Raw genomic sequence first — 12,767 nt, forward strand, 5'->3', positions numbered from 1 at the left:
CATCTTGACAGGCATCCCAGCCCTCTACATTGCACACAGGGAGTTCAAAGTTACTGGAAAAACATTACAAGTTATTTTTGTTTACAATGATTTAACGGAAAATACCATTTCTAAACTAAGCACAAGCAACATATAACAAATACTAAGTTCAGAAATTTAACACTTTAATCAATTAAAAGGACTGCTGACCAGATATGTAAGCAATGAAGATTAACGCTAGGACTGTCACTGACTCATGAGACAATGGATTACAAATAAAAGATCAGCAACATCTGCAAAAAATGATGCAACTTTGATTTGCACCTTCTGATCTTACAGGAATGAACCCACTGTAACGCTGAGAATACAGAAGTAAGCACAGACTAACACCAGTGCATGCTGAAATTACCTTATCTGCGCAACTTATCTTTAAGAACTACACTGCAGTATAGTAGTAAAAAAAGCTATTATTAAATGCGTGAAGCCACCAAGACTGTTGTTGAATGCGTATACACATTTTCAGCAGCTTTCAGTACTGTCCCTAATACTTAGCACCATACTTTGATACTGTTGCTGAAGCAACTGCTGGAGAAGTTTGTATCTTCATTACACACGAAGAAATCAGAGCCCTGAAAAGTTCTTGCTGGGTATCCATGCTACTTAAAATAACAACAACAAAAAAAATACAAATAGAAGGTTGGACAAGTACTTAAATCACACACAAGCTCAAACAACTTGCCTGGGCAAGTGGTTTTAGCACACTTAAGCAGCAGGTTATAAAATACACTACAACCAACTTTCAGTTGCTATCAAATCTATACCTTACTAGAAATACTGTCTACACTTTTTTTATTTTTTTAAACAGACTAGGGGCCCACCTGCATCTTTGTGTTAAGCTTGAACTTCTGGAAGATCTTCTGGTGCCTGTTTTAGCAATTTATAAAGCTGTACTCTTCCTATACTCAAAGGAATGGGTTATTCAGAAGTATATAAACAGATGATCACGGTACCCCTCAAGCTTTATTAAATACAAAGCACAGTTTTCTGGCAGTTTCCTTGAGAAAAAACAAACATCAGTTGTACCTGCATTTGTTCTCCTACAAAGACTAAGTCAGCTTCAAAAAAAAAAAAAGTGTTTTATCCTTAATGTTAAAAAAACCCTCAAACTGCTTTACTTCTACCTGAACTTTAAGCTTGAATGTCTACAGTACTTCAATATACAACCTGATTGTCAAAAGTACTCAATATATGAAGATTCACAAGTACTACACACCTCATGAAAGCTGTATAGTAAACATTTAAACACAAAGAAAAAACATTTTAAAAAAAACCCCACAGCAACACACATTGGTCTAAGTGCCCAAATACCAACATACCTACACCTGTATCTTTCACTCTTCGCACAGTGGTGAGAGCTTGACTTCATATATACATACAGAACAACACTTAGACTGAAGCATATTCCTATGTTTATATAGCCCAATTTAATTTTTTTTTAAATATTTCACATAGCATTATTTTAAACTTACAGTAGTAATACTTAGGCTCAATGTACACTTTCATTTTAAGTATTATGATAAAAAGACTAGTGAAATTCTGGAAAATTACTAACAATAAAAAAGATTTCAATATCAACAGCAGTAAAACAACTTGGATTCAATCAAGACCAGTAAGTGCAAGTTAAAACTGTGGAGTAGGGGGAAAAAAAAAATTCAGGACTCATTTCTAAAGTACAAAAAATAATGCCAAAATAATTTCAAGGAAATGTAACAACAAATGAATTGCTTGCTCAAAGAAAAAGGGTGAACAAAGTTTACTCTGACCTTCCTGTTCTACCAAGTGTTGAAGATTTTATTTTGAAAGTGTAAAAAATTTCATAAAATTGAACAAGTTCAGTTATTAAAGCATAATGTGGTATTTTAACTATGATGAGTATTGTTCTTCATTTCTGCACATAAGTCTGAAGTCCTCATACAGTAGGTGCTAGCAAGTCATTTAGTCCATAAGGTAACCAACAATGATAAAATACCTAAACTATCACAAGCAATACTCTTTAGCATTTGCATGTATGGGATCATTACAATCCCTGCCTGCCAAACATGCATAACCTCTAAATCTCTCTCTCAGGAAAGCCTGTCCAGCTTCAGTGGAAGATGGAGACTTTTGCGTGTAACAGCAACCACAAACCAAATCCCACTTCAGACACTGATAGTAGGTGTTCGGAGGCTTGCACAAAATGAGCTGATAAGAGTTTCTATACCACAACCGACTATCTTTGTTACTTGTTAGCAAATTCCAAAGACAGACCAGGAGTTAGTGTTGCAAGACATTAAAGCCAGCAGGATGATCAGGTGCTCCGGTTTGATACCATAATCATGCTGCGCTTCCATCATGCAATTCGTAACTCTGTGAATGCTTTAGAACCAGCTAAAATAAATAAAGTGGTACCTCCAGTCACTCAAGCGCTCTTTCCATCTTAGCTTTAGGCTACAGTTTCTCGTACAATCACACCAAGAATAAACTAGTTCCTTATTTACAGTGATCATTACCATGAAATAATGTACTGAATAATCTTGCCCTTAGTCTCTGCTTAGTATGCTGTTAAAGCATGTTTTTGCTTAATAGCATTGCCTTTGGTGGCCTAAGTGAAGTAAATGAAAGGTCTCTCTTTCAAAAAAAGTTTTCAGTCATTTGTTAAAGTATAATATGTATTACACACAGCACATTTTAGTCTCATAAATTAATCAAGAATAGAGAGAACCAGTGCATTAAATCAATGAGAACAAAGACACGCTATTCTTTTCTATTCTTGTTTACATTTCACCTACACCAACTGCAAACCCAGATCACAAATTATTCCCAAAGAGGTCGTACCAAGAATACACTTGCCATTATACTCATATTCAGGTGTGCGCAGTTTCTTCTAAGAGATTAGAGGAGCAATATTACTGTTTACAACTTGGTCTACCTCCTAAACTGTAACAGAGTTCCGAAAAGGCTTATTTATAATACTTTATTACCCTCGAAGTGCACAGCATTATTGGGGATGGGGTTGTAGCATAGGTGTTGTATCTATCTGCATGTCTTTTTACTTACACTTAAGGAAGGATTGTTTGTTTGTTTTTTATTATTTTCCCCTCCTGTCCTTGTGACTTTGCTAACTTAGCACTGTTATAGTCATTACGCTGTTGTAACATTATCTATTCACAGTAACCTGTAAAGGCTGAAGCACTTCACTACCAATATGCAGATTGACAGACGGATAACTCTCATTTCCAGACTAGCCTGTAACGTTAAAAACGCAGATCCTGAGACAGACACAAGGACTTCTTTTCAACATTACATGTTTTAAAACCTTTTGTTTGTTTGTTTTTACATACACATACATAGATGATTTAGTCTGCTTATACACTGACAATTTCCAAAGAGCAGCCAAAACTGTAGCGCTAAGGAACATCTTCTGGAAATCACGTTATCAGTTGAAGAGGCACATTTCTGAGCATCTCCAACAATCTGCCTTATCTTAAGTACTAAATTACTGCTTTTACAACCCCCTGAAATCTGCCTGTTCTTCCTGTCTTTAAAGACAACTGCAATACCAAGCACTGTAGCAATCTTTAGTTCAAAGAATACCATGGCATGCAGAAAATGCATCTTTTAAAGATACCAGAAAAGGGTCCATTTTAACAGGTATTGCCACCTAGAGCTGGCCAGAAGACATACAAGCCCGAGGCCCTTAAATTCCTCATGGTTCTTTACTTAAAGCAGAGAGCCAATAAGGTCAGTTCTGCCAACAGTAGGTATTTTATTTCATCAGATGAAATGAGAATCCGGACTTGTCAGTGTAACACAACAGCAGCCACATTTTCTTTGTTAAAGTGCTCTCTTTTTACTCACATAACTTGCCATTACTGAGGGTAACTATTTATGGAACTTAAAAAAATAGTCGAATTGAAAATATGGAGATTTTTATAAAAGTCAGTCTCCTAGAATTCAAGTTATGCAATTTTCAAATTGGTGGCAAGACTCTGAAGCAAGTTGAAAATGTGAAAAATGGAAAATAACAACTCTGCCCCTAGGGTACAACTAAGAAAAAAGAAGAAGAAAAAAAACAACACCATAAATCCATGCTAAGCCACTGTAAATCCTTTGTGGTGAAGTATCTTCTAGAAGTATCTTCTACATTTTTCAAATACACATAAGCAAAACTTACAGCAAATAAAAAAAAACACCTCTAAACCAGCTTACAAAATAAAAATAAGTCTGCAAAATAATTATTGCATCAAAAATAATGTTCAAATGAAACTTCCAGTTCTACTTCAGTATGTTCATTCACTACGGCTTACTAACATTTTCAACAAGTATTAAATTACATCCGTAAATATCTTATTTGTACTTGATAAGCCTTCCTATAATATACTTGCATACATGATGAAAATCCATCCAGTTTCCTGACTGTACTGCCACTTTACAAGCTAGTACTAGTTATTACTACTAGAGATTCTCAAAGGCTGCTCTCAAGTCTTTCAATTCTCACATTCAGCTTTAATCTCCCAGCCTGTCTGCAGATTAATAACAAGCCAAAACATCCATCCTACAAACATTTCCTCCATCTTTTTCTCTGTCTAGCTGTAAAGAGATGTTTTAATAAAAATTTATCTTAAAAAAATTTGAGAGATTGTCAGACAACAAAGAATACTTCAAATCTGACAGTTATCTGTTTATCATCACCTTTTCCTCCTTCCTCCTTTGTTTCACCGTTGCATGAAACACACAAACAGGTGAAAAGAACTTGCAGCAGACTAAAGAATGAAAGCAACTTGGCAGGAAATGCTGTCAAGGACAGGGACACAGTTATTAGTTCTCTTGTCCTTCATTCACAAAAATCTCCTTTTCAGTAATGGTAAACAACATTTCAGATTAAGTTATTTTTAAATTCACTTACAACGGCCTTTATATAACGTGTAAAATACACTGATTTTTTTTTATCACATTTTCACTTCACGGGTCATTTAAGAATTATACATCTGTACAAAACGTTATTGCAAGCCTATACAGCATAATAAAGCATTGTCTACAAAGATGTAAAATTGATTTTGCAACACTGAGTGTAAATACACATACATTGCAAAACAAATATCTATTTTTCCATACTTAGGTTTCAAAAGCATAAAAATAAAATAAATCCTCTTCTACAGCTCTAGAGATGAAATACTGAGCTCAAAAGACCATGTCTAAGATGGACAGGATTTAATAACTGAACTGAATAAATCAAGGTAACTGCTACAAATCCAAGAAACTATGAGGAAATCTGCAGTAAAACAAGTCCATACCATGATTCAATCTAAGAAAGAAAATACTTAGCATCTAAAAAAAATCATGGCATACATTTTTTTGGACTGAAATACTAGAAGAGATGATGAAGTGACCAACATAAAAACATCCATGGTATACTTGACAGGCTGAATAAAGACTAGCCAGAGGACCTAGGTCGGTCTTTTTGTTTTAGTACAGAAAATATAATGGCACTATTTGTATTCTCTCTTTAATAAAATCTGCAAATTAATTTTCCATACAGCACTCTGCCAATCAGTTCATTTTAATATCTTTTATTTCAAGTCATAGTGAAGATAGAAAAAAAAAAACACCACACCAATACATACTGGGGAAATAAAGGTTACAGTTTTCAAAGCAGATAAATTCCACATTGTCTGTATTTAAAAGGTCATGCTCTGACAACAGGCATAGAAAGAGCTGAAAATGGTATTCTAAAAACCAAACGGGACTAAAGACTTAAAGATACTGGCGTGTCTTTAAACGCAATTATATATAGGTTTAACTAAAGCTAGGAGTTAATCTAAACAAGGTATTACATGGGTCAGATGTTTTTTCAAAGGCACATTAAATGGAATTTTACAGCTTCTTCACTGGCCCAATTATGTCATCACTTACTTTCTCCTGCCTTTTCCCTTGCCAGGGTTAGAATCACTTGGGATGTATTGATATAAATAATAATAAATGAGTGATATGCATGCACACACAAGACAGAAATGGGGATTTTTACACACACACACACGCATTTACAGTATATTCGCTTCTTAAATGTTTATGTACTTTTACAATACACTACCCTTTACCTCCTGTAAAAGAGAGAATGTAACAGTCAAAAAAACTCTCAAGAGAACTCTAGTTAGAAACATCCAAAGGCCAGAGAAGTGAGAAGCCAAGCAAAGTAACAACATGTCTTGCACTACCTTGTGTAAGTGATGAGGTCTAACTTCCACACAAAAAGAAATTCCAGAGTCAAGATGACAACACAAACAATACTTTACCCTGGTATCCCCTGGAAGCAGAAACAGAAGCAAACTTGCTAAGTTTTTTATATTCAGGAATATACATAGGGACAAGTTACAGCTGTAAGTTATCTAATTGTACACAAAAGTAACCTGAACACTACTGCCATGCAAAAAAACACAATTATTTTTGGTCTCCATTTAATAGAGTCACATCCTGCTCTGTGTAACCCATCTAAATGCTTTTCCAACTGCAGCTAAACAAAAGTATAGGCTACCTGGAGATGACAGATTGAACAAAGACGCAACGCGCATGGGAGAATAAAGGATATGATCCCTGGCTGGCCAAATAACAGAGGAAGAAGGTATTTCTGGCTATTGTTACCCTGAGGGATTTAAACATTCTGGAAAAAACTACCAATCATGACAAACAGCTAACATATGCTCTTAAAATCAGGGTACAGTCACATGCTAGATTTCATGTTCCAAAACACTGAATATCAATGAGCTTATGATTCTCTTACGCAGCTAGCATCTCCTGAAAGCTTAGGGGGCTTTTTTGGTTGGTTAAAAAAAAAAAAAAAAAAAATACACACACACACACATATATATATACACCAAACACAAACAGGATCTATGAAGAGAAGGGTTAGTGTCCTGATTTCAAAAGGCAGAAAGAAAGAAAACAAAAAAGAAATGTTTCCAAGAAAATTGACTGCTAGTAGCATAATGGTGACACTGTGGGCTTTAACACCTCAGTCTGTCTTCTACCACCTTCACGTACTTATTGACTAGAAAACATAAATCAGAATGAAACAGTGTTGGAACTTGTCTTCCAGTACTCCTGGAAGACAAGCTGCTACTCATTATAGCTCTCTGGCATCTTAGAAAGACATGATGAAAGCCACTAAGGCAGTCAACACCTCATGATCAACATAATCAGAGACTGCTGACAGAGTACTTTCAATATTAAGAAAAGAATCCAGTCTCTCCCAGCAATTTTTTTTTTTTTTTTAATAACGTTTGGCCACTGATATTACTCCTGACTTAAGTTATGGCACCAGAAAGATATTTAAGAAGTACTTCACCTCCCATTGCAGTGACATTCTCCTCGCCTTCTAGGTGTTTGGTGCTTTATTTTGCCTCCTGAGTCTCAGTTTTTCTTTTCTAGGGTTCTTTTCTGTGTTATCCCACATTCTCAAGGCAGGTTATTTATCCTAAAGTTACTTCCCCCATTACTGTAGTTTCTTCTTAGACAAGAAGTTCTTTGGGAGAACCACCACAGTCTTCCTGTCCATTTGTAAATGCTGTCACAAGAGGTCCTCAATGCAATGAGGAATTCCCACGTGTAATTAATATCAAACAATTGCACTCTTTAAAAACTGCCATTCAGATCGCTTCAACCTGCATGTGCAAGTGCCTTTCACAACAGATGCTACTTCTTTGAACATAGTCAAAGAAATCAGAATATCACATACCATTAAGACCAGCCAGTGGTCATTTATTCGAAAAGGTGAAGGTGGGAGAACATGAGCAGTTTCTTATTCTGATGGCACAGAACTGGTGCACCAAAGGCTCACCACCACGAGTGGCTCGCACAATGGATTAATGCTTTGAAGCAAAACCACCAAGACCAAAATTGCCCCAAGTTCAATTTAACGAGCCACAACGGTGTTGTTGAACCTCCCTTTTCCCACCATACTCATTTGCCTAAAGCGTCTCTTGGCTGTCAAAGAGAAGGCTTCTGCATTCACCACAGACTCACAACTGGTTCAACCTGAGTAAAGTCAGTACTTGAAAAAGAGACGCTGAGGCAGGATGAAATCTAGGCTTGTGAAAAAAATAAAATCTACCTAAGAATAAATATTAATTATTTCAGTATAATAATCTAAACTACAATCACCACTAGCATACCCACATTCCACAGTATTCTTTTGTCTTCCTCTATACAATGGGAATATACACACTGTCACAGATTGTTAAACACAATTTACCCACGCAGTAGTTTCAGAGCGTAATCAATACAACCCACCCCCTCAACAGAAAAACAAGCATTTTAATATAATACCTACATATGCTGAGACCTGAGAAACAATTTTTCTAATTAAACAAAGACATCACACCGCTTCATTTCACAGAACGGCTGTAACAAGACCTGCAAGTCAGTGCAAATCGAACTACCAGTGTTATCTTTTCTTTTAATACAGTTACAGGCAGCCTTACCTCTCATCCTCACCATCTACGAGGGGCGTTGTCAACGGCAGCACCTTCAGCGGGAAGAGGGAAGCAGAGGATGGCACGTTGCTGCTACCGCCATCTGAAACGGCCGATGCTCCAACACCGCCCTCGCCGCTGGCAGCTTGAGGTAAACCCACCAAGGAAGGCTCTGTAGGGCGCCTGCCATCTTCAGTTTGGCTTACAATTGACGGAGCTAGTGATTGTGCGGGGAATTGGGTAGAGCTGAGCGGCATCTGCTGCGGCACACTCTGTGCCACCGGCATACCTATACTCGTTGATATCAAGGAAGGCTGGCTAACGCTTTGAGCCAAATTCCCGTTCTGCACGGCCGAAGCTTGCGCTATATTCTGTGGCTGTCCCAAACCTATAGAAGCCGAAGGTAGGCCAGGAGGCACAGCTGAACCAGCTTGACTTGGTGCAGGAACAGTACTAGCAGAAGGTATAGGGCTAACCGCAGGCAGTTGCTGGCCTGTCATCCCTTGGACTACAGATTCCACTCCTTGTGCCTGCGGCGGTACAGGTAACAAGGTGTTTTGCTGAGCAATGACCATTTGCTGAGGAAGGCCTGAAGCACCAGCCTGTAATCCCTGCTGCATTATTCCTGTCTGCACAGGCTGCACTACTTGTGAAGATGGAGGAGCAGCCGTTGACGGCATAACTGGAGGTGGAATTTGGTTTGCAGCAGACGGTGGTTGCACCACAGCGGCTACGCTTCCTTGCTGCCCAATGTTCAGCATTTGACCACTGGTACCTACACCTGGTATCGCCGCTGGGGCATGTGCAACAGGCTGGGCTGGGGCAGCGGCTGGATGCGCTTGAACTGAAGGCTGCATGCTCTGTGCCTGGGCGACAGAAACCGGTTGCCCTGCTCCTACTCCAGCAGAACTGGGCTGCATGGCAGGGGCCGGAGTCTGAAGGATCTGCTGATGTTGAATGTAGTCTGGCATAGCCCCTGTAACAGAGTTTTGGTTCACCGGCTTAACGTGACCCGCGGCCATCTGCATAGGAACCGTCTGCTGCTGCTGTTGTTGCTGCTGCCCATACTGCAACTGCTGCTGCTGTACAACTGGCAGAGTCTGCACGGGCTGCGCCGGCTGAGAATACGGTAGCTGCTGTTGAGCCATACTTTGAATGGCAGGTTGCTGGTGGCCCAGAGATGGGGATACACCTAGTATATTAACCGGGGTTGGCTGAACCCCAGTAACAGTGGTTAGACTGGCCTGTGCAGGAGGTTGGACCCCTGGCTTCTGCTGTGGATAGTTTACTTCTTGAGAATGCAGCTGGACTTGTGCAAGCTGTGATTGAGAAACACTCTGTGGTATACTAGATGTTGGAATTGCCGGAGAAGCAGCACTGCTAAAATCCATCTGCTGCGGACCCACACCTTGAAACGCTTGCTGCTGTACCACAGTAGGTGCTCCCATTTCTCCACTTCCCACACTTTCTGTATAGTGACTCAGTGTGCTTACATTGCTGCTAACAGAACTCCCACTGGTGCTCTCCCTTTCAGAAGTCGCTTCAAGCGGGTTTTGTTTTATCGTCTCTACTGCTTTGTTTACTGCTACTCCTTCTGAAACCGCAACAGTGTTTTCTTTATCATAGAATTCAGTGCATGTCCATCTACCTTTTTTGAAAGGTTCAGAACTAGAATCTAATTTTACAACCCTAAATCTTGACGTGCCAGATGCAGGCTGCTGCTGGCTTGATCCCGCTGCCATTCCTGCAGTTGGATTAGTAACGTTGTTAATGACACTAGAGGAAGCACTCGTACCATTGCCAACACCACTCAAGATATTCACATTAACATTGCTGCTAGTTCCAGACAAAGCATTCACATTACCAGTACTCGTGATGTTGCTTAAATTTATAGTACCAAGCATGCTGCTTGCCACGCTAGAACTACCACCACCCATATTATTTAAGGTACTAGTTCCAGTAGCAGGACTTACACCTAAATTGCCAGGAGTACTTGTAGTGCGGATATTAGACACGACAGATGCCAGGGAACCAGTGGATGATGCAGCAGAAACTGGTGCAGTTGATATAACATTGTCAGAGCTTCCAGTTGTTGATAGTTTTCTAAATGATGGACTGGGCGGTGGTCCTCCAGAAACCGGGGCACTGCCCACTCCAGGATGCGATGGATGATGGTGCCCATGATGGTGGTGGTGAAGATGGTGGTGGTGATGAACATGATGAGGGTGAACACTTCCATTGATCACAACACTCTGCTGAGGGTGATGAGGCAGAGGAACGTGCTGCTGAGGAAGATGAGGCTGGTTTGGAGAAACAGCCCCAGGAGTCTCTGCCTCTTGGAAGTTATTTAAAGTCTCTTCAGAGGAGCTCCTCTCAGGTTCTCCCAAGTCAGTGGCCCTGGATAAAGAAACATCCAAGATTTCTGAAGATGACAGGTCTTCAGTGTGGGACTCATCCAGGTCATCGTAGCTTTCTGTATCCTCGGCTATGCTGTTATTGGAGCTCATACTGGCTGATATTTGAGCAGGGGTCACGCTGGTAATTTGGAAGCCACTTTTCTTTTTCATTTGAGCTCCAGTCTGTGCAAGAGGCTGTGGCTGGAGCTGAGACTGCGAGAGGAGGTTCAGGCTTTGTGGAGGAGGGGGTGTCGGCTGTGGACCGGCCGATGAAGATGCTGCAGGAGACGGAGGCGGCGGCTGGACCAGCAAAGGCGGCTGATAATCCTCAGCAGAGAGGGCAGCGCTCCCAACGCCGGTACCTGGTGCAGTGGGAGCAGTAACGCAGCTGCTGCCGCTGCTACTGCTGCTGCCCCTTCTAGGAAACATTGCCGGGTGCGCCATCTTCCTAGCACTAATGTCTGCGGCTGAGTCAGGCTGGTGCATTGTATCGGGTGTATTTTAAGAGTGCATTCCCCCGGTATGGAGAGAGACAGACACACACACACACACACACACACACAGTTAGCTCAGCGCTCGCGGCAGGGCAGAGACACCACGCACAACCCCCCCGGCTCCCGCAGCGCACGGGCTGAACCGCCTCGGCACCGCCGCCACCCACCCCCCGCCCCTCCCCTCCTCCCCCGCCCCTCCGAGACCGGGAGGGGGCGAGGGCCGGTCCTCCGCCGCCTCTAGATTAGCGCCTCTGAATGTGACACTTCCAATCCTCCGCCATTCACTTTCTTCCTCCCTCTTCCCCCCCCTCTCCACCCTTCTCATTCCCACCTCCACCCCGCTCCTCAGCCGCCCCCCGACTGCGCCTCTCCCGGAGGAAATGCCCCGCGGCAGCCGGCCGGCCCCGGGGGGCGAGCCCCGTCCTCCTCCCCGCGGCTGAGCCGGGCGCCGCGGCTGGCCGGCAGAAACGCCCTCCCCACGGCGGCCGCCGCCTCCTCGGCGGGGCGAGGGCAGCCGGCGGGCCCTCAGGGCAGCCCGGCGCCCCTCGCCATCACCGCTGGAGCAGCAGGAGGAGGAGAGCGCAGATACGTACAGGACTGGCGCACAGCAGGGCGGCAGCGGCGGGCTGAGCCGGGCAGGGACATCCCCGTCAGTGGCAGCCATGGAGCTGAATCATTTTGGGTATCAAATAGACGGAATAAGGAGGAAAGAAAAGCAGCAGCAGCCCAACGAGAGAGTCCATGAAAGGAGGAAGAGAGGGGGAGCCAGCCAGGCAGCCTCTCTCTCCTCCCTCTGTGTCTGGCTGTCTCTGGAGAAGGCTCCGCTCCGCACGCTCTTCCTTCCCCCTCCGCCTCCTCCCCCTTTATAACAGGCGGCTCCCGCTCTTCCTCCGCAGAACCGCGCCTGAGCTCAGTCCTCCTCCCGTCTGCCCCGTCCGTTCTTCCCTCCGGGTCTCTCCCGGCTTCCCCGCCGCCGCCACCGCGGGTCTCTCCCCGTCCCGGCCCCGTCTCCTCACGGCGCGCTGGAGGAGGGCGCTGCGCCGGGCTGCAGGGGGGAGGGGAAAGCTCGCCAAAGGGGAGGGCAGGCGAGAGACAACGTAAGATGGCGGCCGCGGCGCATGCGCGCCCCGCTGGCAGACATAAAGCCCGTCTGGCCGAGGCCGACGGAAATAGACTCGGCTCGAGTGGCGGAAATTGCCGAGCGCCGCCGAGCCCGGGGAGGGGGATGGGCGGGGGGTGTCCCCGCGTGGCGGCGCTCCCGCGTGGGGAGGGGGCGCCGGGTGGGGGGCACGGCTGTGGCCGTGGCGGACAGACACACCGGCACGCAGCCCCCTCCCCGGCCGCATTGCTCCCCCCAGGTGCCCCTCTGTGCCTCTTCCCCGGGCCCGCAG

General features: G+C 43.4%; 1 protein-coding gene across 7 annotated transcripts in view; it reads right to left on the reverse strand.

The window, feature by feature from the left end:
* The window catches only part of TSC22D1 (TSC22 domain family member 1), a 94,944-nt gene extending 82,494 nt beyond the window's left edge, over nt 1-12,450 (reverse strand). For 4 of the 7 annotated variants that reach the window (XR_010606130.1, XR_010606128.1, XR_010606127.1 and 1 more), the window contains exons 1-2: nt 11,970-12,450; nt 8,496-11,359 (exon numbers count right to left, since the gene is read on the reverse strand). Coding sequence is in view for 4 of the 7 variants with exons in the window: in XM_065634040.1 (XP_065490112.1) it covers nt 8,496-11,326 (2,831 nt within the window). In the remaining 3 variants the exon portion in view is untranslated. Of the gene's footprint in view, nt 1-6,240; nt 6,323-8,495; nt 11,369-11,969 lie in introns of those variants that run through there. The other 3 variants (XM_065634050.1, XM_065634025.1, XM_065634015.1) reach the window with 3 other exon arrangements.
* Nucleotides 12,451-12,767: the final 317 nt, after the last annotated feature.

This window comes from Caloenas nicobarica, chromosome 1 (genome assembly GCF_036013445.1).
Source record: "Caloenas nicobarica isolate bCalNic1 chromosome 1, bCalNic1.hap1, whole genome shotgun sequence".
Classification (NCBI taxonomy): Eukaryota; Metazoa; Chordata; class Aves; order Columbiformes; family Columbidae; genus Caloenas; species Caloenas nicobarica.